This window comes from Carassius auratus, chromosome 38, assembly GCF_003368295.1.
Source record: "Carassius auratus strain Wakin chromosome 38, ASM336829v1, whole genome shotgun sequence".
NCBI lineage: Eukaryota > Metazoa > Chordata > Actinopteri > Cypriniformes > Cyprinidae > Carassius > Carassius auratus.
The window spans coordinates 11555196-11582046 of NC_039280.1; the positions used below are offsets into that span (position 1 = coordinate 11555196).

Here is a 26851-nt window from a genome sequence, read left to right on the forward strand (position 1 = left end):
TTTGCTACAATTGAGTTGTGCTGTTTTAAAACAATGAAATGTTTCAAATATAACTTACTATCTAATTCAATAATATAAAAAAATCGGTGCATTTACATCAATTTTTTGGAAATAATACCAAATAAAGAATTAACGCAACCAATGTATGTAAGCGCCTTAATAAATCAACAAAACAAACGCTCGTAACAAGAGGACATGGCAACACAGTCTCGCGCGCTTATTTTCTGGTTGCCAGACACTCTTGCTTGAGTGCAAATAGTGACTACACGCTCAAAGCATATTAACTGAAGAAATTAAAAATACATTTAAAACGAAAATTACACATTTCAGTATTGGCTTATGGTAAAGCAAAAATTCAAACTAGTGAATTCCAAAATGTTGTCGTTATTTTTATACAATGACGTAAAATGTAAAACTCAGCATTCGCCTTATTTTCTGTATAACTGGCAACAAGATAACGAATTCCCTCCCTCTTGCATCTGACGTCATATGGTGAGAATTGCCCTCCTCTGCTCAATTCCTCGAGCGGTGATCTGTGTCGCTTTGCCCTTTTTCGAAATAAAAACAAAAACAGATGATCTCAGAATATCATGGCTTCATCTTAAACAACGAACCTGCGATGAAGTTTGGAGTGTGCCACGGATAAGTGAAGATGCTCGACGGACAGTCAGCCGCGAAGAGAGTGATATTTGAAAAGGCCGGTTGAATTGTGCCGTCGCGTTTCAGCCAATCGGATGTGAGTATTTTTGGCGCTGACTGGGATGAGAGTTTCCCGCAAGCTTCTCATACACGTCGGGAGAAATGGAGATGCTGTAAACAGGTTTATTTTCCCACAGGAATAAATCGTGGAACGTCACAATTAGGGGGATTGCTGTCCATTACACGCTGGGGTGGGATATTAGAGATTTTCTTTCGCGGATAAACGAGTCGTCTTGTAGTATGTCAATGACCGAGGCAGCTGCAGCTGTACCTCACTTGCTAGCTGGCTAAGCTGTACTTCGCGAGGTTTGTCAGTCTCAGTTCGAAGAATAAATGATTCCCGAGTTAATAAAATGTACCACGTGGTTATAGTTTGTATCACAGCCCGAGACACATCCTCAGAGGTTACATATTTAATAGCGTAGAAATGTTTGGATCCGCACAAGTGTTTTATATGCTTTGGCGTTTCATTTCTCTGCTAACATCATATTAGCTATAACGTAACGTACACTGTTACTTTCACGGACCTATGGCTTGATATCTTTTACTCCAATTTGTATACATTTACTTACACCCGTCTGGTCTCTAAAGTATTGCAGCATTTTAACCGGGGGCACAATTCCCACTGAATGTGTTTTAGTTTCATTTTGGTGTAAAAGTTTGTATTAACGAGAGTTATTTTCAGTTTGCTGTGGGCTATTAGGAGGGTTAGGAGAGTCCATCACGGACTCATCCATGATCTTCCATCATTGATGTTAACGAGGCATCCTGACCGCTCATCCTGAATAACAATAGCTCGATAACTGCCTCTTGTTTAGGACCGAACGGACATTTCCATTTAAGCAGTCACTGTTTTACATGAAGCTTTGCTCGGGTATTGTTTTTATGCACTTTTTAGATATGATTCATTCATTGCCGTTGTGCATGTTACAAATCAAAAGTGGTTACGTTACGTTTTTTCTTCTTCCTTTCATTGATGGAAAGCTCGCAGTTTTTTTTTTTTTTTTTTTGTTATTGAATGGTTTGGTTTGTATCAGTGGGTTGTTTCAGGATTCATACGAGGAGGAGGCGTCGGGGTTTGCGCATTGAACTGAATGAAAGCGGCTGGGCACCCGCTCGCGCACCGTGAATCCTCCACGGAAGCCATTTTAACGTGGGACCAAACCATTCCAGTTCTCCATCCTCGCTATAATCCATTCAGTTCTTTCACCTAACAACAGAGTCCCACACGAACTGCAACTTCTGTTTTTTTAGGACCTGCAGCTTGCAGTAGTCGCCACAGGTGCAGTCGTTAGAACAATGAATTCGTATGTTCGATAAACGTCGGTTATGTTTATTCTCGTAATCTTTTTGCGTTTTGTATTTTTAAAATGTACCTGTTAAATATTTATGCATACATACAATAAAATACCATATATATATATATATATATATATATATATATATATATATATATATATATATATATATATATATATAGCATTAATAAATAATAATTAAAAAAATAATAGTCTAATTAATGAACATTTAGTGGGCATAGGCTTTTAAAGGGTTAGTTCACCCAAAAAGGAAAATTATGTCATTAATGACTCACCCTCATATTCCAAACACGTAAGACCTCTGTTCATCTTCGGAACACAGTTTAATACATTTTAAATTTAGTCCGAGAGCTTTCTGTCCCTCCATTGAAAATGTGTGTACGGTATACTGTCCATGTCCAGAAATGTAACAAAAACATCATCAAAGGCTACGTTCACACTGCAGGCTGAAATGACCCAATTCCAATTTTTTTGCCCCTATGCGACCTGTAACTGATCTTTTCATGACCGTCTGAACGACACAGATCCGATCTTTTCAAATGTGACCCAGGCCACTTGGTTGTGTGGTCCTGAATCCGATACGTATCCGATCTTTTGAAATGCGACCTCCGTCTGAACGGCCAGGCCACATGTATCCAACCTGCACGTCATAGATATGCTACAAACGTCATAATTCTGCGTTGAAGTAGGCGGGAATGAGAAGATAAACAACAACCATGGCAGACGATGCTGCTGAGATCTGTCAATGGAAGGGAAGCGAGGTCACAGATTTAATTAATATTTGGGGTGACCACTCTATTCAGGCCAAACTCGAGGGATCTTATCGGAACCGGGCGGTTTACGAAAACATTTCCAGAAAAATGGCAGAGCGTGGTTACAGACGATCCTGGCTCCAATGCCAGCGAAAAATAAAAAGCCTCCGAGCCAAATACAAACATCCATGTTTAACGTTAGCTACTTCCGCAAACAGCGAGTGACGTCGTTCACCGTTGAGTACTCTTCTGCACATGCGGGTCACTTCTGGGTCATTTCACGTTCACACAGGAGATCACAAAAGGTCGCATTTAATTGGAAATGTGAACGGCCTTGCAAATAATTTTTTTTTTTTTTTCAAAAAATCGGAATTGAGCATTAAGCCCTGCAGTCTGAACGTAGCCAAAGTAGTCCATGTGGCATCAGAGGGTCTGTTAGAATTTGTAGAAGCATCGAAAATACATTTTGGTCCAAAAATAGCAAAAACTATGACTTTACGTGTCCGATTCGAGAACCGAGGAGCTGATGAAACAATTCTGCATGAAGCAAACTGACACACAGAGTGTCTGAACCGAACTGGATCTTTTGGTGACTGATTCTGAACTGATTCTGTGCTAATGTTATGAGCGCGGGTAAACCGAAGGCTTGAATCAAGGGCAATCATCGCCAATGATGTCATTACGTCGAGCGCAAAAGAACCGGTGAACCGTTTTCTTCAACGGTTTATTGAATTCGAATTGTCTGAAAGAACCCATTCGAGGAAAATAACCTAACTTCCCATCACTACTGGTGATTTGAAAACCGATGCAACTGGATTTTGACTCGAGATCAAGTCAATCTTTCGTTCGTTATCTCTTCGGAGCAGTTCAGTCAGTGTACTTTTTGAGTAAATGAATTATTCCGGGATATTGGTTTATTTTTAACTCTGAGTGAGTGTTAGCCACGTTAAAAAAAGTTAACAGATTAAGTCATTTGTGGATTAATGCTTATTGGAGACGCGAAATGTTTAAAACGATTCAGTTCGATTTGGTGAACTGATTCAAGAAGATCTGGTTACATGGAGTGATTCGTTCGCAAACCGGATATCACTAACGTTACAATGCAGTGAACGCGCTCACAACAGACCCGGAAGAGAAGACAATGCTGAATAAAGTTGTAGTTTTTGCTATTTTTGGACCAAAATGCATTTTCAATGCTTCAAACTGACCCTCTGATGTCACATGGACTACTTTGAAGATGTTTTTATTACCTTTCTGGACATTTGAAGTAGATTAAAATAAAGTTGACCTAAGGCAAGACCACTTGTTCTTATTGGACTTATTATTTATTTTAATGTACATGTGCATACTTTTTAAATTAATGTGCCAATTTATTGTTATAGTTGAGGACTGATTGTGAATGTTTATTTTTTCAGGCCCCTGGTTAGTAATGACAGATAGTAAGGGGACATCACTGCCTGCGATGCCAGAGCCCAGGAGTCCTACCACCATGAAACAGCCCTCTGATTCACCTGGTGGATGTAAGGGTCGGGGTGATGGGAGCACTGACCCTACTATGCTCATGGATAAAGCTGCTACCCAAATGGCCGCTACACCTCAAGAAAGTGTTTTGCAGATGATTGGCAGTCATGGTCATAACCACACTCATGAGCGGCTAAAGGACCTGACTTCCCGCTTGTTAAATGAAGATCAAGACAAAATTCCAAAGCTCTGTGCCGCCACAGCTGCACAGCCTCTTCTCAAGGGGGTGGAGCCTGTTCCTCAGCATGCCAGCCCTCCAAGGAAGTCTAGTGTTTCTCCTGAACTCACTTTTAAAATAACCAAATGTATGGTAAATCTAGGTGGGAAGACAAACCAAAATGGAACAGATTATGCAGAGGAGGAAACAGAGGAGGCAAATGCACCTTTGAGACTTTCAGAAGGTTTTCTGGACTCTCCAACTGCCAGGAGAGAAAGACGAAAGAAGAAAGGGGGGCTTGTGAGGAAGAGAACTCCACCAAATCGTAGAAAGTCAATCTTAACCCCTACTGAGAGTTCTGATCAGTCCCCTCTACTGCACACCTCCATAAATTTTAATGACCTCACCACTGAACCACGTGTTCTCCCCAATGAGTCTGATGAGCAGAGTGATGGCGAGATACCTTCAAGTGTAACTCCCATCCCAACCCAGGTATAGCTTATTGTGTCTAAATGGCTCTTCGACTGTCTTTAATGCAAAATAAGTTGTTTGTCATGAGGAAAATGTGTTTACCACTTGTGGAGGATTTCTTTTTCATGGGTCTAACAGTTCTTAATTTCTGTTTTGTAGGGGCCTGTGCCTGACTGTGATGTGAATGATATTGCACAGGGTGTGGATGATGTGGAAATGAGTGGTACAGAGTCACAACCCTGTGTGCAGTTCTCAGCGGGTGATATTATCTGGGCCAAAGTGTCTGGATACCCTTGGTGGCCTTGCATGATCACTACAGACCCAGAGATTAACTTGCACTTTAGGTCAAAAGGTAAGGTGTGCTAGATCAGTTGACATTGTTCTTTAAGCACTTTTAATTAGGGCTGTGCAAATAATGGGAAAAATGGTTCGACTTCAATTTTGATAAAAGGATTATTCCACCCCATTTTGCAGCGCTGGGCTTTTGTTCCTCCATAAAAGTCCAAATACACGCAAAATGCTGCGCTTGGTGATTATTCATGTATACCTTCGTCGGTTATGAAATAAATCAACGTAAAGAGCTGTGAATGAAAAATTTGTCCTTTTGCTTATTTATTACAGACAGTAAAATTAATTATATCAATAATTTTGAGGACTTTTTGTTTGCTTGTAGATGTCAACCTTATTTACAGTAAATGCATATTTATGTATCACTATCTTTTAAATAAATCACTTATACAAAGTTTTGGTCGTATGGCCCCCTCATAATTGTTAAATAATCGTGATTACAATATTGACCAAAATAATTGTGATTATGATTTTTGCCATAATCGAGCTGCCCTACTTTCAATTACCATATTGTCAACCAACAGATTTTCATCATTACTGTCTTACTCAATTTCTAACAGTTTGTTGGCAGTTAATGCTAGTATAAAGTAACATAAGCTGCACATTTTTAAAATGATACATATTTAAAGACATGGAAAAGTAAAGAAAATCAGATAAGTCGATCAGTAACATTACAAATATTGTAACTGATAGATATGAAATGGGTAGCCATTGCAATTTTAAACAGAATTGGGGGGTCGATTGGTGAGTAGGCTGTAACCAAGTTGTGAAGTTATGAAAGCATGTACCAAAGATTCAGTACCTTTTGGGCTAGCAATTGAGCAAAAATGCGCAGTTTTCAGGTAAAAGAATGCTGCCTTGACCGGGTAGTTGAAATGGACTGAAATGATGGGCTGACAGCTTGATCTAGATTTTGAATGGTTTGGCTGAATTTGGATAAAACTGTCCAAAAAGTCATCATTAATGCAATGGTAACTGTTACCATAAATGTATAGCAGTATGAACATAATGCATTTAAATATTGAAAAGAAGAGCAGAAGAACGTCCGAAAACAGAGCCCTGGGGGACTCAATGAATAAGAGGGATAGTGAATCTTCTGGAAGCTCTGTCCATGAGGCAGATGGCTAAAAGTTGTGAGAAGAGTTGTGACAGTGTCAGAAACAACACTTAAATTTGGTCCAAAAGGATGGTTTGAAAGTAGTGATGGGGAGGGCACAGATCCAGTGGAAACTGATCTTGACCTTGAGCTAAAAAAGCAGAGAGAATTACTGGCTTCCAGCTGTCAACAAGGCAGCATGAGAAAGGTAGCACCTGTATGAACTGGACTTCATGATTTTTTTTTAATATATTTTTAATATTGTTATTTGTTTTTTGGCAGTGAATAGCCGCACAGGATTATTGTACCATGTACAGTATTTCGGAAATGCTCCAGAGAGAGGATATGTTTTTGAGAAGAGCATGATCCCCTTCTCAGGAAAACACCAATACCAGTCACTAAGCCGCAGCAACAAACTACCCATTGATATTAGTGGAAGGAAGGTACAGTAAATATTGTCTGTCTTTCACTAATATTTTTACTATGTATTTGGTTTATCATGAGATTCCTTTGTCTGAGACGTTGTTAATATACTCTCTACAGCGGGCAATTCCTCGTAAGTTTCGGGAACATTGGGAGACAGGTGCATCACAGGCTACAGAAGCATTGGGCTTACTACTAGAGGAGCGACTGGCCAAATTTGGCTTTGTTTATGAAAATGGGAAAGCCCAGTTCAACCTTCGCATTCTACAAGAACTTCAAGCACAGCGCAATCAGGGACCACAGCAAGACCAAGATCGGAGGGAGTCTCAGGAGCTTGTTAGCCTCACTCCTCCTGATTCCACTCATTCCAGCCCCAACTCCACAACAACTACCACCATCCCAGGCCTCTTCTCGCACTCCACAGACAGCAGCACTTCAACAGGGAAAAACTCCTTCCCGAAAAAAGCACCTAAAACGTCAGTGAAGAGGGATCAGCACACCATAGTACTGAAGTGGAAGAAGACGGAAGCTTTCTCTGTAAAAGATGTCCCCGAGTCTACTGTTCAGGTAGCATTTAATACGTTTGGACTTGTTAATCTCTGTGTTGAATTAGTATTAGGGATGCACGATAATATCGGCACAACATCGGTATCGGCCGATAAAAGCTTAAAATGACCATCATCGGTATCGGCCGATAAGAATATTTCTGCCGATGAGCCAAACCGATATTCTCCAAGTGAAATAATTGACCTGTTTTTCAGATGTGAATGTGTGTCTACATTTGTAAAATAATAAATTTATGGTAGAATCAGTACAGAAGAGATACATGGATTTCTCTTCAGTAAAATTAAAGTTTAAATATATCCGTATATATTTGTATATATATCGGTATCGGCATCGGCCAAAATTATTTTGAAAATATCGGCATATCGAATATCGGCCAAAATCCAATATCGTGCATCCCTAATTAGTATTTCAGTTTCAGCCTAGAGATGTAATCTTTCAAATCCTTTGGCATTGTAGAATCACTGCACTGGATCAGAACACCAGAGTAAAATAAAGACAAAGACTGGGAAACGGGCATACCGGAAAAAGGTGCATTTTGTTTTACTGGATAATGATCTTTTTTTTTTTTCTGTTGTATTTTGTGGTAATCATACTTTCATATCATTTTATCTTTACATATAAGAAGGACCAGCTCTGTATTGATCTCCAGCCTAAAGCTTCTCAGAAGAAACCAAGACAGATCAGACAGAAGTTTCCTGCTGCACCAAATTCAGTAAAGAAGAGGAAAGTAAAAGCTGGTGTCAGTATCTCTGACACTTTAGGCACAGTGTCCACTAATCCTGGACTTTCAGGTGAGAAATTAACTTAAAATATATTTACAAACTGTAAATTGCAAACAATATCTAACCAGTGATAACTGCTTAGACCGTTATATAGAGGAACCTAAAAGTGGGTTGTGAGACCGTTGCGGGTGGATTAATGTTTTTCTGATGCGAGACTTATTTTAAAAGAAGTGCATGAAAGCTGTTGACACTTTTTCATGTCTTTAAGTAAAAAGTGCCTGTGGAAAAATTCGCTGTCCCGATTCATAGTCAGATGAGATGTTGACAGGTTAAATGTCAGTGTCGTTATTTTATATTATTTCCGTAATTTGTTATGAAATTAAGAAGTCTCTCACCTCAGAGAAATGAACCATCCTGTCCTTCCAGATGTTATACTGTGTTCGTAGCACGCACTGCGCTTTATATCACTTCACTAAAGCACAAAAACTATGAGCATGCAGTGGGTGAAATAAAAGTAAATAACGAACAAAAAGTCGCACTGGACTATAAAGCCGCGTTTCCACCGCAGGAACTTTACCCAGGAACTAGGGACTTGGTCCGGTACTTGGTGTGTTTCCACCGCAGGAACCAGGAACTAAATAAAAGTTCCGGGTAAAAAAATGCCCCCCAGAAAGTCCCTGCTGGCGAGGTGGTACTTTTTTAAAGTTCAGGAACTTTCGGGGGCGGGACTTTGGCGCTAAACATCCTGATTGGTTGAGTTGACGCAGCATTGGTTGAGTTCAACCACCATTTATTCGGATCAACATTTTCAAAATATTACTGTTATTGTGTCATGAAATGTAATTTTAAAAGTATTTCAGGCGAGAATGTAGTTGTTTAAAACTCAAATCTGTTGTTTATTTATAAAGACAGCGCCTATTTAAAAATGTGTTTCGCCGATCTCTGAGACGGTGAGCTCCACACGATCAGCGAGAGCTCAGTCCTCATGTATCCGCCGAGATGCAGCCTCAAATCGGCTAGACCTTCTGATATGTGCCGCTGGCTCTGATGTGTCTTTAGTGGTTAAACATAACATATAATTCAGCTGCGGGGTAAATCTAACAGGTTTTCTTTGGTCTGTATTCAATTTATCTATATGTTAAAATGAAAATAAAAAAGGCAAGTCTATATAATATTTCGTTTCATTGTAATGGCTGTATATAACGTTACACATATCCCTGAACTAAGTACATTTCTGCAGCTGTTATTATGTTTAAATGAAAACGAAAGGAGGCAGTGGTATTTTATATCCTATTTCGTTTTATTGTAAATGTACTGAGGGGAAAATTGCAGTAGCCAAAGCGATCTGAGTTCACGCAGCATTGGTTGAGTTCAACCACCATTTATTTGGATCATTTTCAAATATTACTGTTATTGTGTCATGAAATGTAATTTTAAAAGTATTTCAGGCGAGAATGTAGTTGTTTAAAACGCAAATCTATGGTTTATTTATAAAGACCGTGCCTATTTAAAAAATGTGTTTCGCCGATCTCTGCGATGGTGAGCTCCACTCGATCAGCGAGAGCTCAGTCCTCATGTATCCGCCGAGATGCAGCCTCAAATCGGCTAGACCTTCTGATATGTGCCGCTGGCTCTGATGTGTCTTTAGTGGTTAAACATAACATATAATTCAGCTGCGGGGTAAATCTAACAGGTTTTCTTTGGTCTGTATTCAATGTATCTATATGTTAAAATGGAAATAAAAAAGGCAAATTTATATAATATTTCGTTTCATTGTAATGGCTGCATACACATATCCCTGAACTAAGTACATTTCTGCAGCTGTTATTATGCTTAAATGAAAACCAAAGGAGGCAGTGGTATTTTATATCACATTTCGTTTTATTGTAAATAGGAAAATTGCAGTAGCCAAGACGAGCTGACTGAAGTTATCAAGTACGCTGCTGTTTATAGATTTACCGGACTTGCGTCGTCCCGGACATCACACTCCCAAGTCGAATGCACAAAGTCTGAACTAACTACCGAGGATGCACGTCCAAAATCAGCGTACTTTAAAAAAAAAAAAAACAAATCAGCAGTACTTTGTATTGAGAAACGCGCGCAGACCTACGTCACCAGTCTATTTGCCTAATCTACCCGGTACTTTACACCGCGGTGGAAACGCAGAAAGCAACAGGTCTGGGGGGAAAAAAGTTCCTGGGAAAAAAAGTTCCTGGTAAAAATGTTCCGGGTAATTTCGGTGGAAACGCGGCATAAGTCGCATTTATTTAGAACCAAGAACCAAGAGAAAACATTAGCGTCTACAGCCGTGAGAGGGCGCTCTATGTTTTCAGTGTAGACTACAGGAGCACTGAGCAGCATAGAGCGCCCTCTCACGCCTGTAGACGCTAATGTTTTCCCTTAGTTCATTTCTCTCGGTTCATGTCAAATTAATTTTGATAAGTCGCACCTGACTATAAATCGCAGGACCAGCCAAACTATGAAAAAAAAGTGTGACTTGTAGTCCGAAAAATACGGTATGTTAGTTGGATTTGCATGAAGGTATGATGTATTTATTCTCTTCAGGAGCCGATTCCATGTATCATTAAGAGTTTGGTGTTAGTATTTTATGTTAACCATGGTGACTGTTGTTTCTATAAACCAAAAAATACTACTTTATTTTCACTTTGTGTCATTTAGTATATGTTTAAATGATTGTGGTGGCTCAAACCAATTGTATTTATAGTAACTAGTTTGTGACTGCTATTTAATATCCTAACCTTATAGGCTGTTTATTCTGCTCTGTATTATTATTATTATTATTATTATTATTATTATTATTATTTTGTTCTTGTAGTAATTTCCTGTGTTTTTCTTTTATCAGATATAAAGGTATTAGCACCAAGCCCAAAAGTCTTGGAGGAAGATAATTCTAAAGGTGTGTAGGTGGTTTCATTATTAGCAACATTTCAGTTGTTTATGGAAAAAGTATATGGTTCAAACCTGAAATTCTCCTTTTATAAAAGGTTTCAAGTAAGCATGCATTCTGACTACTTCATACAGGAAAGAAAAAAGGCTACAAACGTTTACGAGAATCCAAGAATGACGTGGTGCTGCAGCCAAAAAAGAAAACCAGTCTTGAAAAAGACTTTAAAAAACCGAAAGGCCAAAAGGTATGGTATGAGGTGTGTAGATATTTGAGCATGAATTGTTATAAATAATGAATGCAAAATTCAATTATAATAAAATAAAATAAAAATTAATTCAGCTAATATATTTTTCCTTTCCTTCATTTGTCAGAAGGCACCATCAAATGAGGCTGCTGTTGGTAAACCCAGGGGGAGGAGTCGGAAAGCAGACGTTGATGACAAAATGAAACAAACTAAAAAAGCCCCAAGTAAATGTACAAACTGTTTTGAACTACAGAGAAGGCCCAGTCTAAATACTGCTCTTTGTGTAATTTTTTTTCCCCCTACAGTTTCTGTTTTTAAAATTATCTTGGTTTCTCAGGGGAGAAGTCTCTTGCTGAAGCTAAGCATGTCAGGAAGCGGAAACGGGAGTCAGACAGACAATCTTTTGCTCTCTCATCCAAAAAGCACCGCCCATCATCCCCTGAGCCAGAGGTATGTGAATTTGTTTGTTTTTCACTATTTGAAATATCATACTTTGAACCTGGCTATTTGTGAACGTGTTTGTGAAATTTTGCATGCATATCCAGTGTTTCTTGGATTGAATAAATTACTTGGTTTGCAATGGTAAATGTTTTATGTCACTTTTTCTTACAAGATGTCCTGTAAGTAAATATATTCTGAATGCATATTTCAGAGTTTGCTGTGTGAGCAGAGACCCGATTCTCCCAGTGACAGTACAGATGAATCACATCACTCAAAGAAGACAGAGCGAATCGCAGGTGCCAAGAAAGAAAGTGTCTGTCTGGTGAGTGATCTCTCTGTGTAGTGTTGTCGAAAGTACTGGTTCTGTGTTAAAGGGATACTCCACCCCAAAATAAAACTTTTGTCATTAATCACTTATGTTTTCAAATCTGTAAAAGCTTTGTTCGTCTTCAGAACACAATTTAAGATATTTTGGATGAAAACCGGGAGGCTTGTGACTGTCCCATAGACTGCCAAGTAAATTGCACTGTCAAGGTCTAGAAAAGTATGAAAGACATCGTCAAAATTGTCCATCTGCCATCAGTGGTTCAACCGTAACATTATGAAGCGACGTGAATACTGTTTGTAAGCGAAGAAAACAAAAATAATGACTTTATTCAACAATTCCTTTGTCAACAGTCTCCTCTGTGTCCCTCCACATCACTCAAACTGCCTACACTCTTCTGTGTCAGCAACACCACAAGGATATGCTGTTTTCTTTCAAATCAAAGCATAAATCCACGTAAAAAATTGACACAAAATAGAGTAGGCATTTTAAGTGATTTGACAAAGGAGACAAAGGAATTGTGGTTATTTTTTTATTTACTTATTTTTTTTGCTTACAAACAGTGCCAGAGATGCTGCTCAGTGCTCCTGTAGTCTACACTGAGCAGCACAGAGTGTGATTAATAGTGATTAATGACAAAAGTTTTATTTTGGGGTGGAACATTACCATCTAGAGCCGTGAGAGGGCGCTATATGTCTTCAGTGTAGGCTACAGGAGCAGTGAGCAGCATTAGAGCGCCCTCTCGTGGCTGTAGACGTTAATGTTTTCTCTTGGTTCATTTCTCTCAGTTCATGTCAAATTAATTTTGATAAATAAGTCGCACCTGACTATAAGTCGCAGGACCAGCCAAACTATGAAAAAAAAGTGTGACTTCTAGTCCGGAAAATACGGTAATCGATTATCACAATAATCCTTAATTACAGCCCTACTCCACTTGTGGTTGAGGTGTTGAATGCTCTGCTGTTAGACCATTTAAACATGTTAATAACAAATAAAATGTTTAGTGTATTGCCTCTGACAAAAAAATCAACAATAACTTATTGGACTATATTTATTAATTTATTGTAGACTATTAGGCAAAGCATACTTAACATTAATAATAAATAAGGGCACATAGTTTATTTATCACTGCGGGCAGGAATTGCATTCAGCTCTTATGTGGTGTGCTGCACATTCATGATTATTAATGTTCCAAAGGTGTGTGAGCAGACCGGAGAGGATCTGGTGATGTGTGAAGGACAGTGCTGTGCCTCATATCACTTGCACTGTATTGGGCTGGATCGGTCAGCAGAAAAGGTGTTCTGCTCTGCCTGCAGCTCGGGTAAGACACGCATGGTAATGTGTAGGGCTGCAACAACTGATCGATTCAAATTGATTATTATCGATAATGAAAATCATCGACAACGATTCTCATTATCGGTTAAATGGGTCTGCCCACAGAGCACTTCTAACTTCAGCCAGTCGCATCAAATTACAGCACTGAATATCACATTCCTATGGACAAAAATGCATCTAAAAATATTGGAGGAAACAGAATTAGCTCCTGCAGGAAAACTTTGTGATCCAGGCTGCCCAAAACATGAGGAATCTTTATTTTAAGCTTCAAGCTGATGCATTAGCATAATGGCTTGCCTGTCAGGCGCTTTTACAGATATGTGTGTTTGTGTCCTCGGCACAAACATTTTTTAGTTTATGGTCTTCATCCTTATCTGTAAATGTCAGAAATTCACGCAAGCCTTTCCATTTTTGCATAAAGGGCCGCCCTGACAGTCTGCGTCAAGTTGAAATCCTTACTGAAAGAGCACTGCTCGTTAAACAGACAACACAGAGAGGCGAGAGAGACAATATCTGTTGTTTAACATTTATATTTTGGTTTAAAAGTCTACATGCAATGCAAGTAATTTACTAGAGTAGGAACTGTCAATGGACAGAAGTGTATAATTGTCTGAATATAAATATCAGATGCTTTTACAGGATAAAGAAATGACAGTAAGAGGAGACCGACTGTGATCATTTTTGATCTAGAGATCTAAACTACCATATATTCACTATATATCCTACAGTGATTAACTAATCTTTTAAAACAAAATCTATGTTAGGGTTTTTAACCAATTTTGTAAGGTTTGTGCCACTGCTGCTCTTAACTAACAATATTGGTAATTACCGAAATAATTTTTTTGCTTTCTGTAGAGGTTTGACCTCCAATATGCGTAAGCTTTTTAGAAACAGTTGTAGGTTATTTTTAATACTGTAATATAATTATTGCTGTTATCTGTGAAAGAAAGGCAAAAAAAATGTTTTTTTTTATTCAGATACCAAATTAGTCAAAAAGTACATAAACAATGTCAGCAAGCATGTGAGCTGTTATCAAAGGCAAAGGAGGCAATTTTTGTTATTATATGAATAAATATCGATCAATAAAATAATAATCGGGCAACTAATCGATTATCAGAATAATCATTAGATGGAGCCCTAGTAATGTGAAGAATAAACCGCTTTTTTTTTTTTTTTTTTTTTTCATGGTTTTCAGGTGTGCAAGTGTGTTTCACCTGTAAGAAGTCTGAAGGAGAGGTACGACGTTGCTGTGTGCTTCACTGTGGGCATTTCTACCACGAGGCTTGTGCGCGGTTGAGCGCCCTGACTGTGTTTGAGAATCGAGGCTTCCGCTGCCCCCTGCACACCTGCCTCAGCTGCCACTACAGCGGCCGTGGTGCTGCCAAGGCCACCAAAGGTACTTAAACTTGCATGCATGTTTACTTAATTTTGCCTTGTATACAGTTTGCGATGTTTATTCAGTAATCACAGATTCAACAAGTAATTTATTAGACTGATTCAAAACGTCTTCCCACTCCACCAAAAATCACATGCAAAATGCATCACATTTCTTGCATGTGATTTTTGTGGAGTAGGTAGACTTTTTTGAGGGGGGGATAAATTTTTGGTCTGTCAACCTCGGTTGGATTGTTTTGAAGGCATAGTGAGTGTCTGGTAGGACTGCAAGATTAATCGCATGCAATTGTCATGCGTGTATATTTAGTAAAGCTGGTTCTTTGATTATCACTAAATATCCATCACCTGCTTTCAAGCGGCACATAAAGGGTTAGTTCACCCAATAATAAAAATTATGTCATTAAAAAACTCACCCTCATGTCGTTCCAAACCCGTGAGATCTCCGTTTATCTTCGGAACACAGTTTAAGATATTTTAGATTTAGTCCGTGAGCTCTTAGTCCCACCATTGAAGCTGTGTGTACGGTATACTGTCCATGTCCAGAAAGGTGAGAAAAACATCATCAAAGTAGTCCATGTGACATCAGAGAGTCAGTTAGAATTTTTGAAGTATCGAAAATACATTTTGGTCCAAAAATAGCAAGAACTACGACTTTATTCAGCATTGTCTTCTCTTCCGTGTCTGTTGTGAGCGCGTTCAAAACTCTGCAGTGTAGTGAAATCTGGTTTGCGAACTAATAATTCGATGTAACCGGATCTTCTTGAACCAGTTCACCAAATCGAACTGAATCATTTGTTGAACTGGTGAAACTGGTGAACTGGTTCAAGAAGATCCATCGAATTACATCGAATGATTCGTTCACGAACCGGATAACACTAAACTGCTTTGTTTTGAACTCACTCACAACAGACGCGGAAGAGAAGACAATGATGAATATCATTAAAAAATCATATTATTTTTGGACCAAAATGTATTTTCGATGCTTCAAAAAATTCTAACGGACCCTCTGATGTCACATGGACTGTTTTGATGATGTTTTTCTTACCTTTCTGGACATGGACCGTATACCGTACACACAGCTTCAGAGGAGGGACTGAGAGTTCTCGGACTAAATCTAAAATATCTTAAACTGTGTTCCGAAGATGAACGGAGGTCTCACGGGTTTGGAACGACATGAGGGTGAGTTATTAATGACATAATTTTTATTATTGGGTGAACTAACCCTTTAATATACAGAACCTTAGTCCCTGAAAATCTGCGCAATATCACGTTCATAACCAAATGCAGTTCATCTGCTATTATGAACGCGATATTGCGTAGCTTGTCATCGAACTACATCCCGCTATATTTTATATATATATATATATATATATATATATATATATATATATATATATATATTCTATTAAGTGCCGCTCCATTTGAAAGCAGGTGATGGATATTTAGTACTAATTACAGAACTAGGTTTACTAAAGAAACACGCTTGACTGTCACATGCGATTAATCGTGTAGCCCTAGTTTCTGGCTATTTTTTTTTTTTTTTACTGATTCAAACCATAATTTGTGCATTTAAGTCTTTTTGACTATTTGATTACTGCATGATGATTTAAATCGCACAAATGGTCTTAAAGGGAAAAACGCCACCATTTTTCCATATTCTAACTGTTTTTCCCTCAACTTAGACGGGTTGATTCGTATCTATCCCATCTCAGTGCATGTACTCAATCGCTGTAGCGTGCGGCGCCACTATGCTTGTGTTTAACTTAGCACCATTCATTCCTTAGGATCCATACAGGAATGAATTTAGAAGCCACCAAACACTTTTCATGTTGTCCCTATTTAAAGATGGTTACATGAGTTAAGTATGGTGAAATGATAACTATAATGTATGGAGGAAGAGCACTTCGCAGCACTTCGCAGCACTTCAACCTCGGCGCAGTAATACCATAACTCTTCACATTGGTTGTATTGACGGAAGTTTCAGGAGTGATGATATTACTGTGCCGAGGTCGAAGTGCACTTCCGCCATACATTAGTCATCATTTTTATCCGCTTAGGAAATCGCCACTCTTTATTTTATTCACCATACTTACTCGTGTAACTGTTCATGTAACGTTTTTTAAATAGGGAAAACATGGAAGTGTTTGGTAGCTTCTAAATTCATCCCTGTTTGAATCCTAAGGAATGAATGGTGCTAAGCTAAATGCTAGCATAGTGGTGCCACGTGCTACAGTGATTAAATGCATGCACTGAGACAGGAGAGGTACGTAGCAACTCCTCTAAGTTGAAGGAAGAACATAGGGAATATGGAAAAATGTTGGCGTTTTCCTTTGTTACCTAAATAAACTGGGAAAAGAAACATCATGGATGGAATGGTCCTGAGAGCACTGTACGAGCTCGCGGTGCCATCTGCAGGACCGTTCAAAGTGCTAAAATGATTTAAAGTGCCAAACGCGAATAGAATCAGTGCTGAAACACGTTACTCGACCTGATTACTTTTTATGAATGGCACTGAAAATGAGATTGCTTAGTGCTGTCATAGGACAACAGTTGTGTTGTTATTATATAATAGGCTGTAGTCTGAAGCGCTACTTGTCTGCTGTTACAGTACTGTTTAGATTCACTGCATATTATTGCTAGCTGTGCCTGGTTTGAGCTGCTTTATTTTATTTGCATTTGGGAACGCACAATTCGTATGAGTGTTTGGGGCATGGCTCATGGGTGTGGTCAGATCTTATTTAATTCATATGGCAAGCACAATTTGGGTTAAACTCTATCCCCCTGTTTCACAGAAAAGGCTTAAGCCTGATCCCAGACTAAAATATGTACCATATTTTCCAGACTATAAGTCACACTTCTTTTCATAGTTTGGCTGGTCCTGTCACTTATAGTCAGGTGCGACTTATCAAAATTAATTTGACATGAACAACCCTCTACATTGCAAGTAAATCACTCGCATATGCAACTAAATCTTCATTCTGGCGACTTAATGATGTCTAATATTAGCCGACGGCTAATAAATTATCAGATTTTACTCGCCAGTGTTTGAGTTGGAGGCTAAGTATAAGTTTAGCACAGATATATTTTCATTCGCCGAACAATCTGACTGAGCGCTTCAGAATTTCACTCTGTCAAGCAATCTGTGATATTTTTCAGTTCATCTCAATGGATGCGCAGCGCACCTGTGTTTGTGTATTTGGCATACCTTGAACTCTAGTGTGAAGGTGCACGACGTGCATCACTATCACATGCGTGAAGTGGGCGGAAGTACTGTTCTTATTAGTAGAATTCGGATTAATAGTATTATCATCATCATGTGAGTTGAGTTATTGTTCGTGTTTTTTTTTTTTTTTTACAGAAACCCTGAATGACAAACAAAACACCAGTCCTAAATTCACTTAAAATGTCTATGCATTCATACATGGTTACCGAGTTAATTATAATTACTAAAGTTCTATCATTAAATAATACTTGATTATTCAGATATCATATTATAATGGTTGACTGACTGATGTCAAGAGTGTTTACTTTATTAGTGTAGCAGTCTGGCGAGTGAACTAAAATTATTTACTAGCCAGTGGCGATTCAGTTGCCAAGGTGTCCGTAGAGGGTTGATGAACCAAGAGAAAACATTACCTTCTACAGCCGCGAGAGAGCGCTCTATGCTGCTCAGTGCTCCTGTAGCCTACCTCTGAAAACATAGAGCGGCTGTAAATGGTAATGGTTTTTTTTGGTTCTAAATAAATGAGACTTACAGTCCAGTGCAAAGTTTTTTTTTCCTCGTCATGACGTATTTTTGGACAGATGCGACTTATACTTAGGTGTGACTTATAATCCGAAAAATACGGTAATTGCTCTGTGTGTCTCAAGATGCACACCAGTAATGTTTTTTTCTAAGGCATGTTTTTAAAAACTACTTAAATATTCTTATTGAGCTATTGCCTAATCCTTTCTTAACCTGAGCCCTCTCTGTGAAACCATAGACAATGTGTTTAAATGAAATAAAATGGCTAAATGAATCTCCAACAGAAGGACGTTTTTAAGCTGATGTTGGTTTTATCACTTAATACATAAACCATATTTCTCATTGTCTCCTTGCAGGAAAGATGATGCGTTGTTTGCGCTGTCCCGTGGCCTACCATGTTGGAGACCTGTGTGTTGCTGCAGGGAGCGAGATGATCACTTCCTCTGCCATTTTGTGCACAAACCACTTCCGGCCTAAGAAAGGCTACAGTCACCACTCTCACGTCAACGTCAGCTGGTGCTTCATCTGCTCAAAAGGTGACTTCCAGTCTCATTATTTAACACACAAGCTCTGTTTTATTCCTTTTTAAATGAGGGGCATCCAAAATTAAAGACAAGCATTGCAATAGATGGAATGGAAACAACCTTAGAACCTCATGAAAGAATTCGAGCATACATGATATGATCATGATGGCACAATATAAATGTTTGTTGAAGGTGGCCGTCTGCTGTGCTGTGAGTCATGCCCAGCTGCATTTCACCCTGACTGTCTGAACATCGCTATGCCAGATGGCAGCTGGTTCTGTAATGATTGCCGCTCAGGGAAGAAACCCAAATACAGAGATGTCATCTGGGTCAAACTGGGAAACTACAGGTCAGTCTCTGTCGGCACCACACACCTCTAACTTTATTTAATGTACAAACTCATCTGCTTACAGTGTATTTTAACTATAATACAGTTTATTATAGTTAATTTAGTGGTTTCTAGGGCTAGAGAATGACATTAAGATTTTAATCTGACATAAAATAATTGGCAAAATAACAGAGCTCATATTACAAATGTGTCAGTTGATCCTTGGTAATGAAAGTGTTCACATACAGTATGAGATGTGAATGGCGCTACTAACTGAACTACATATCTCTGTAGCGTTGCTGTTATCTTAACCAAATAGCTTTTCAGTAGCGACGCTCTTGGCTCTTCTTTTGATCAAGTAGCATCAACAAAAGCTACATTATCCCAAGAATTCTGATCCTCAAATCGGGAAATATAACCGCTAAAGATCACTGATCCTGGACCAGTAAAAGTGAGTGATGCCACCTCCACTTCAACTTGTATAACACCATTGGCTCCCCAAACTGTCAGTCAAACTCATTATTCTTCCCGCCTCTCTCCTGAATGAAGTGCAGCACACAGTTTGTTTGAAGTCTGAACCTAAAGAAAGAACTGTTGATTGAAATAGGTACAGCATTTTCTTTACACAAGAAATGCTATATTTAAAAAGGCTAATGTTTTTTGTATATGAGGAGTGGAGAAAAGTGTCTAGCATTGTTGTTAGGTCACAGTCAAATAGCTTGTGCGAAGCACTGAACCTTTTATAAAATGTTATTTTGGCCAAATAAAAGAAAAAACTCGCATATCTTCAGAAAACTGTATAACCTGTAAGTTCATGAAAATGTAAATGCGATGCAGGTACCTGCCTCTGTTGTGTTAATGACGGGGAAAAAACATTCGCTGGTCAAAAGCTTATTTAAACTTGATTTTGGTGAAATGTTAATGTAATGACACGTGCAAAGAAATGTAATTTATTCTGAAGCAATAGTCTCATCAGTGCTTTATCAGGTCTTTCTTTTAATCAGCACATTTGTGATATTTGCCTTAAATTGGTTTCTATGAGACACTTTAATTTTGTGAAGGGCAAAATTTTCCAAACCTTATGAAATGTATGTGTCATTTACGTCAAATTCTTTTCAACAATTCAAATTTATCCATGTGTATATAGTTAGAATAATAAGACACTTACCATTAACACGTTACCATTCAAATGAAATCAGTATCATCAATCTCCATCTTTCCACTGCAGAGGAAACATAGAAGCTGCATCGAAAGTGCCATTAAGATGTATTTATTCCGATTGTTTATTGAAGATAAGAGGTTCTGTAAATGCATTTATACAGTAAAATTGAAAATGCCCAAATAATGTTATAAGATGTTTTACGTTTTACTTTTTTTTTTTTTTTTAAATACAAATATGAAAAGTTGGAAAAATGCAGTGATACTTTTTAAATATGAAATTAAACCACCAGTTGGCATGGTCTTATTGAGTGAATCATTGATTCAACCAATTCATTCAAATGGCTGATTCATTCTGTAAATGAAGCAAGTGTCTTCATGAATGGCTTACCGAATCATTGACTCACCGATTCATTGGACTGGACTGTCAACCAGTACATACAAACTACATTATTGCAAAGGTGATATTCTTGTCCTAAACCTTAACCTCATTTGAAATTGTAGATGGTGGCCTGCAGAGATCCGTCACCCTAAAAACATCCCGACCAACATCCAGCACCTGCGTCATGAGATAGGAGAGTTCCCTGTATTCTTCTTTGGCTCTAAAGACTATTTCTGGACACACCAGGGCAGAGTCTTTCCTTACATGGAGGGAGACAGGGGAAGCAAATATCAGCATACTGGCATTGGAAAGGTCTTTAAGAATGGTAAAAAATTGATAGTTTTTTCTTATTTATAAATCCGTATTGTCAGTGCATTTGTGGACCGGCTCTTCTGTATTTATCTGTGCAGCCCTGCTGGAGGCTGAAGCTCGCTTTAAGGAGATCGAAATGGAAAGGGAGGCCAAAGAGGCGCATGAGAACAACAAGAAGCCTCCTCCTTACAAATACATCAAGGTATTTTTTATTTGAAAGTATGTTTTCCAGGCCATGACTATTTCTATAGTAATTTTAATGTTATTGCTGTCTGTTTATATAGTTTTAATAGATTTAAGTTTTGTTTTTCAATAGGTGAATAAGCCTTGTGGGCGAGTACAGGTCTACACCGCAGACATCTCTGAGATCCCCAAGTGTAACTGTAAGCCGTCAGACGAGCGCCCCTGCAGCTTCGAGTCCGAGTGTCTGAACCGCATGCTGTTGTACGAGTGCCATCCTCAAGTGTGTCCGGCTGCAGGCCGCTGCCAAAACCAGGACTTCACCAAACGCCTCTACCCCGAGACCAAGATCATCCGCACCGCAGGAAAAGGCTGGGGCCTGGTGTCATTGCGAGACATTAAGAAAGTAAGTGTGCTGGCTTTTGAACATTCAACAGATGAGATTTACTGTATGTTATTGCTGATCGGCTCTTTTGTGTGTCACTCAGGGAGAGTTTGTGAATGAATATGTGGGCGAACTGATAGACGAGGAGGAGTGCATAGCCAGAATCAAATACGCTCAGGAGAACAACATCACACATTTCTATATGCTCACTATTGACAAGGTAAGTGAAGGTGCCACGTGCATATAAGCACTGACCGCTCCTCCTGTGCTGGGTTCATGTCTGATGGTGGCATGTTTAGACCCTGTACAGCAGAGCAAGACAAACAGTGTTGTATTGGGAATGGCACTGAGCAGCCTTATGTGGCATTACAGGTCACAACACTACAGCTCATCCCATAGATAGCAGCCTATGACAGCTTAATGGTTTGGTACCATTTCTACTTTCATCCTGTGTAATATTCCTGTGTGTGTGTGTGTGTGCGCGCAGGATCGTATTATAGACGCTGGACCCAAAGGGAACTACTCTCGCTTCATGAACCACAGCTGCCAGCCCAACTGTGAGACTCAGAAATGGACGGTTAATGGAGACACACGCGTTGGGCTGTTTGCTGTCTGTGACATCCCTTCTGGTGAGCCTGATAATATAGCAATATAGAAATTTGATGGCTTTTTATGCAAAGCTGGGTGATATGTTATCTTTTTCCCTCCCTAGTTTAAACTAGTGTTTTATTCTATTTTACCTCTTGTATGAAACATTTAGAATCTGCTTTGCAACATTTATTGAAATGATTGCTCCTATGAACCAAGGCTTCAAAATATATTTATTATAATTTTCTGTGTTGCCCCAGCCTAATTTTGTGTGCTTTATCTATTCATTTCTGTACCATTTTTTCCCATGTTACAATGTTTTCAGGCACAGAGCTAACTTTTAACTATAACCTGGACTGTCTGGGGAATGAAAAGACTGTGTGTCGGTGTGGAGCGCCCAACTGCAGTGGTTTTCTAGGTGACAGACCCAAGGTGAGTGACTGGAAAACCTTTCGTTTGAGCTGCCTGTCGTTACTGATGTCTTACTGGGGTGGGGTAGTGGTAATAACTCCGGCCTGCTATTCAGAATGTTTAAGCCTTTTAAAGTATGAGCTGTCAACATTGTGCCCTTTATCAAACACTTAACACTCAAGTTTGCCCTGTAGTACCTGTACATGTTGATTTGGATACAGAACTACTTTATCCAGTTCTTATAGTCGAGGATTGAAAAGTAATCATGTCAATCAAAATACCTTAATGCTGTCTTCACCAAACTTCAGAATGGTCATACTTCTGAGCCCAAAGCCAAGCAATCAAAGAAAAAGCCCAAGAGGAGAAAGTCTCGGAATGAAGGCAAGAAGTCTGAGGACGAGTGTTTCCGCTGCGGTGACGGAGGAGAGCTGGTTCTGTGTGATAAGAAGGGCTGCACCAAAGCCTATCACCTCTCCTGTCTGGACCGCACCAAGAGACCATTTGGTAAACATTACTTTATAATGGCATAATACGTGCATGTGTATAATATGTATTACGTAAAGATCATGTTCAGTGAAGATAATTTGTGCATTTCCTACCAGAAATATATCAAAACCTCATTTTAATTGGTAATATGCATTGCTAAGAACTTCATTTGGACAACTTTAAAGGAAAACTCCACCGTTTTTTGAAATAGGGCTTATTCACATTATTTCCTACATTTAGATAGGTGGGCAAATGCATTTTTGTGTCAGTGCATGCATTGTTTTAGTTTGACCGGGTCGGCGTTAGCTTAGCTTAGCACAATGAATGGAATCCTTTGTTGCCAGCTAGCATGGCCTGAGTAAAAGTGATCAAAAAATTAAAAAAAACCCACCTAATTACTTCTTGTGGCCTGCGTATTCACAACGAGTACAAATAGCGATCCAGATTAACACTAGGCAATTTCCTAGGCAGATTTTGACTTGGGACTATATTATGGGGAAGCACAGGCGAAGCACTGCTGCTTAGGCGAAGCACTGCTACTTCGGCGCAGAGATATCACGCAACACATGAAAACATCAACTCTATGTGAATACAGGTATAATATGGGTCGATCTATACATGCGTCATGATTAAAATAATCACTTACTCTGTGGACAGCTGTCCATTTGGTCAATTCGGCGTGGGGCGTTTTTTCCAGTTCACTTTGTCACACCGGAAAAAAAAATCGAGTACTGCAGAATGGATCAGCGCCGTGAAATCCTCTGTAGATGTGACACGACTTCGGGCAAGCTCATCTTGATCTGACGTGTTGAGCCTGGTCATCAATGGCAAAAACATGTCCCACTCTCTACAGCACATAGATTGGCATATTCCCCACATTCACACCACCAGTTCATGTTGGCTCTCATCCTCACGTCCTCAGGCTGTTGAGCGATCTCAACCTCCTCCTCCTGTCGTTCTATTTCCAAAGCACGCAGCTCGTCTTCTGTAAACTCTGGTTCAAATAGGTATTGTTCTGGTTCTTGACTGTCTGAGAAGTCACCCTCTTCGTCTCTCTCAAAATCAGCCATGTTCATCGCCATTCGTGTACTGTAAGGAAAATAGCCAGGCAGCTACTATTCACGCCGGTATGTTGACGGAAGTCGTGGGATTTCATGTGTTGCGTGATATCTCTGCGCCGAAGTAGCAGTGCTTCGCCTAAGCAGCAGTGCTTCGCCTGTGCTTCCCCATAATATAGTCCCAAGTCAATATCTGCCTAGGAAATCGCCTAGTGTTAATCTGGATCGCTATTTGTACTCGCTGTGAATACGCAGGCCACAAGAAGTAATTTGGTGGGTTTTTTTTATTTTTTTGATCACTTTTACTCAGGCCATGCTAGCTGACAACAAAGGATTCCATTCATTGTGCTAAGCTAAGCTAACGCCGACCCAGTCAAACTGAAACAATGCATGCACTGACACAAAAATGCATTTGCCCACCTATCTAAATGTAGGAAATAATGTGAATAAGCCCTATTTCAAAAAACAGTGGAGTGTTCCTTTAAAGGCAATTTTCTCATTTAGATTTTTTTGCACCCTTTAGATTCCAGATATTCAAGTAGTTTTATCTCGGCCAAATATTGTCATGTCCTAACAAACCACATATCAATGGAAAGCTTATTTATTCAGCTTTTAGATAAATCGTATAGGGTCACAGAAATTGACCCTGTATGTCTGGTTTTGTGCTCCAGGGTCAACTGTGTCATGTCATTTATGAATAGCATATATAAAAACTTAAATCTGTGCTCTGTGTTGTCTTCCAGGTCGCTGGGACTGTCCCTGGCATCACTGTGATGTGTGCGGAAAGAATTCGGATGCCTTTTGCCAGCTGTGCCCTAACTCTTTTTGCAAGGCTCACCAGGAGGGGGCGCTGTGGTCGCATCTGCTCACGGGCCAGCTCTGCTGCCAGGAACATGAAGACTCTGATATCCGCCCTCAGGCGAAGACTCCGGTGGAGCACAATGCTGAAGTACCCTCATCCACCAAACCACGCAAGTACAGGCGCAGATCGACGGCCACAACCAGCAGCAAAGAGCCTCTCAAGAAGAGGGCCAGAAAGACCGCAGAGGTGTAGTGGCAAATCAAACTACGGAACCTCCCTTTCCTCTCACTAATCCTGCCCTCCCTTTCCTCAGTTCCTGCCTCAAATGATTGAGTGACATTGACGTCGAGTGACTGTTCTGCCAAGCTGAAAGCACTGTACGTGTCTGATCAGGGAAGCGTGTTAACACTGTAGAGCTCATCAGAGCTGCCGAATCAGGTCCCCTGCACTCACTCTGCCTCCTCAGATTCCACTCGTGTGTGTGTGTGCGCGTGCGTGTGTATGTGTGTGTGTGTGTTTGTGTGCACCCGCTCACGCATCCACTGACAAATAGACGACAGAGCCAACAGACCGAACACCTCAAATAAACAACATTACAGACGCCAAACTTGAAACCTTTTTACACCTTTATGAATCTCAACATAGATAATTTTTTTAAAACCGTAGATATGTATATGGAAATGTATATGAAAGACCAAAATTATAATAATACTGGATTTATTGTTAGTAACAGGTGCCAGGAATCTTGTTTTTAACAAGTGGTATCTTTAAATAAGACACTATGGGTAGCCCTTGAATTACAATTTTAGAGTCAGTTTTAACTATAGAGCAGCACAAGGTTGTTGTTGTTTTTAAATGTATAGCTTGGTTCATTTTTGTAGCTCATTTTTGATTTTGAGAAACCAGAATGTTAGGATGATACATCTACCTATTCAGAGTTTTAAAGGAAAATCATGACGGGCTTCTTGTGATACTTGCAAGTAATAAAGCTTTTAAAAGCAGTTATCTGATGTCTTGTTTGTTTGCATTTGATCTTTTTGCTGGATTTGTGAAGCTGGAAATGTATTTTAGTTGACAATTTAACCAAAACCATGAATTAAACTTGAAAGGGTAGAGAGAAAGATTTGTCCGTTTCTTTACAAAGTCTTTTTCAAACATTTCCATTTCCTTTTGTGGCTTGTTGCTGCACTTTTTTTGTGTGTAACAAGTGCATTCGAGAACAAAAGAAAAAAAAATCGGTGTCCATAAATGTCCTCTTGCGGTTCACAATAAGCTTATAATAACGAATTTCATTTGGAGCTGTTGTCGAATTTCGTGGGAAATGTCAGTTTATGAGAGATGACAATATCTGGCTTCATTGGATCTATATCTGACTATTCATTGGATCTATATATATATATATATATATATATAATATATATATATATATGATTTATTTCAAATAAAAACGTTTTGAAAAGTTAACAGTACATACAGCCTGTGTGCAGTATGTGTGTTCTTTTTTGTATACTACTGCAGATATTGTCAAATGTAGTAATCATTTAAACAAAGGTGTTTTATGCATTTAGTGCACAGTATATAGATACCGCAAAAACAGCAATTACACTACTCTGACCATAGCCTATTACTGCAGGACGCATACAGTTATGAGTGATCATTTTCTTTAAGCATGGAGTGAGATAACCTACTACATTTGTGCAGTATGCAAGAGCATATTGTATTCTGTAAGGCAACCTTCCATTTCCACAGCATTCAATGATCAGAACAGA

General features: G+C 39.2%; 1 protein-coding gene across 11 annotated transcripts; it reads left to right on the forward strand.

Moving 5' to 3' along the window:
• Positions 1-483: 483 nt before the first annotated feature.
• Positions 484-26195, forward strand: LOC113057066 (histone-lysine N-methyltransferase NSD2-like). 11 transcript variants are annotated; one of them, XM_026224107.1, is made up of 24 exons: positions 484-736; positions 4186-4940; positions 5079-5271; positions 6646-6806; positions 6907-7353; positions 7810-7881; positions 7976-8144; positions 10939-10992; positions 11118-11239; positions 11355-11457; positions 11565-11677; positions 11880-11990; positions 13191-13314; positions 14524-14724; positions 18825-19004; positions 19185-19341; positions 20983-21185; positions 21271-21374; positions 21489-21758; positions 21841-21957; positions 22225-22366; positions 22651-22757; positions 23045-23240; positions 25024-26195. In XM_026224107.1, exons 2-24 carry the CDS (start codon positions 4200-4202, stop codon positions 25332-25334), a joined length of 4398 nt encoding a protein of 1465 aa, XP_026079892.1. In that variant the 5' UTR covers positions 484-736; positions 4186-4199; the 3' UTR covers positions 25335-26195. The 11 variants fall into 11 exon arrangements, with proteins under 11 accessions (XP_026079892.1, XP_026079898.1, XP_026079896.1 ...); XM_026224113.1 differs by having other exon boundaries at positions 11355-11451; XM_026224111.1 differs by having other exon boundaries at positions 11358-11457.
• The last annotated feature ends 656 nt before the right edge of the window (positions 26196-26851 follow it).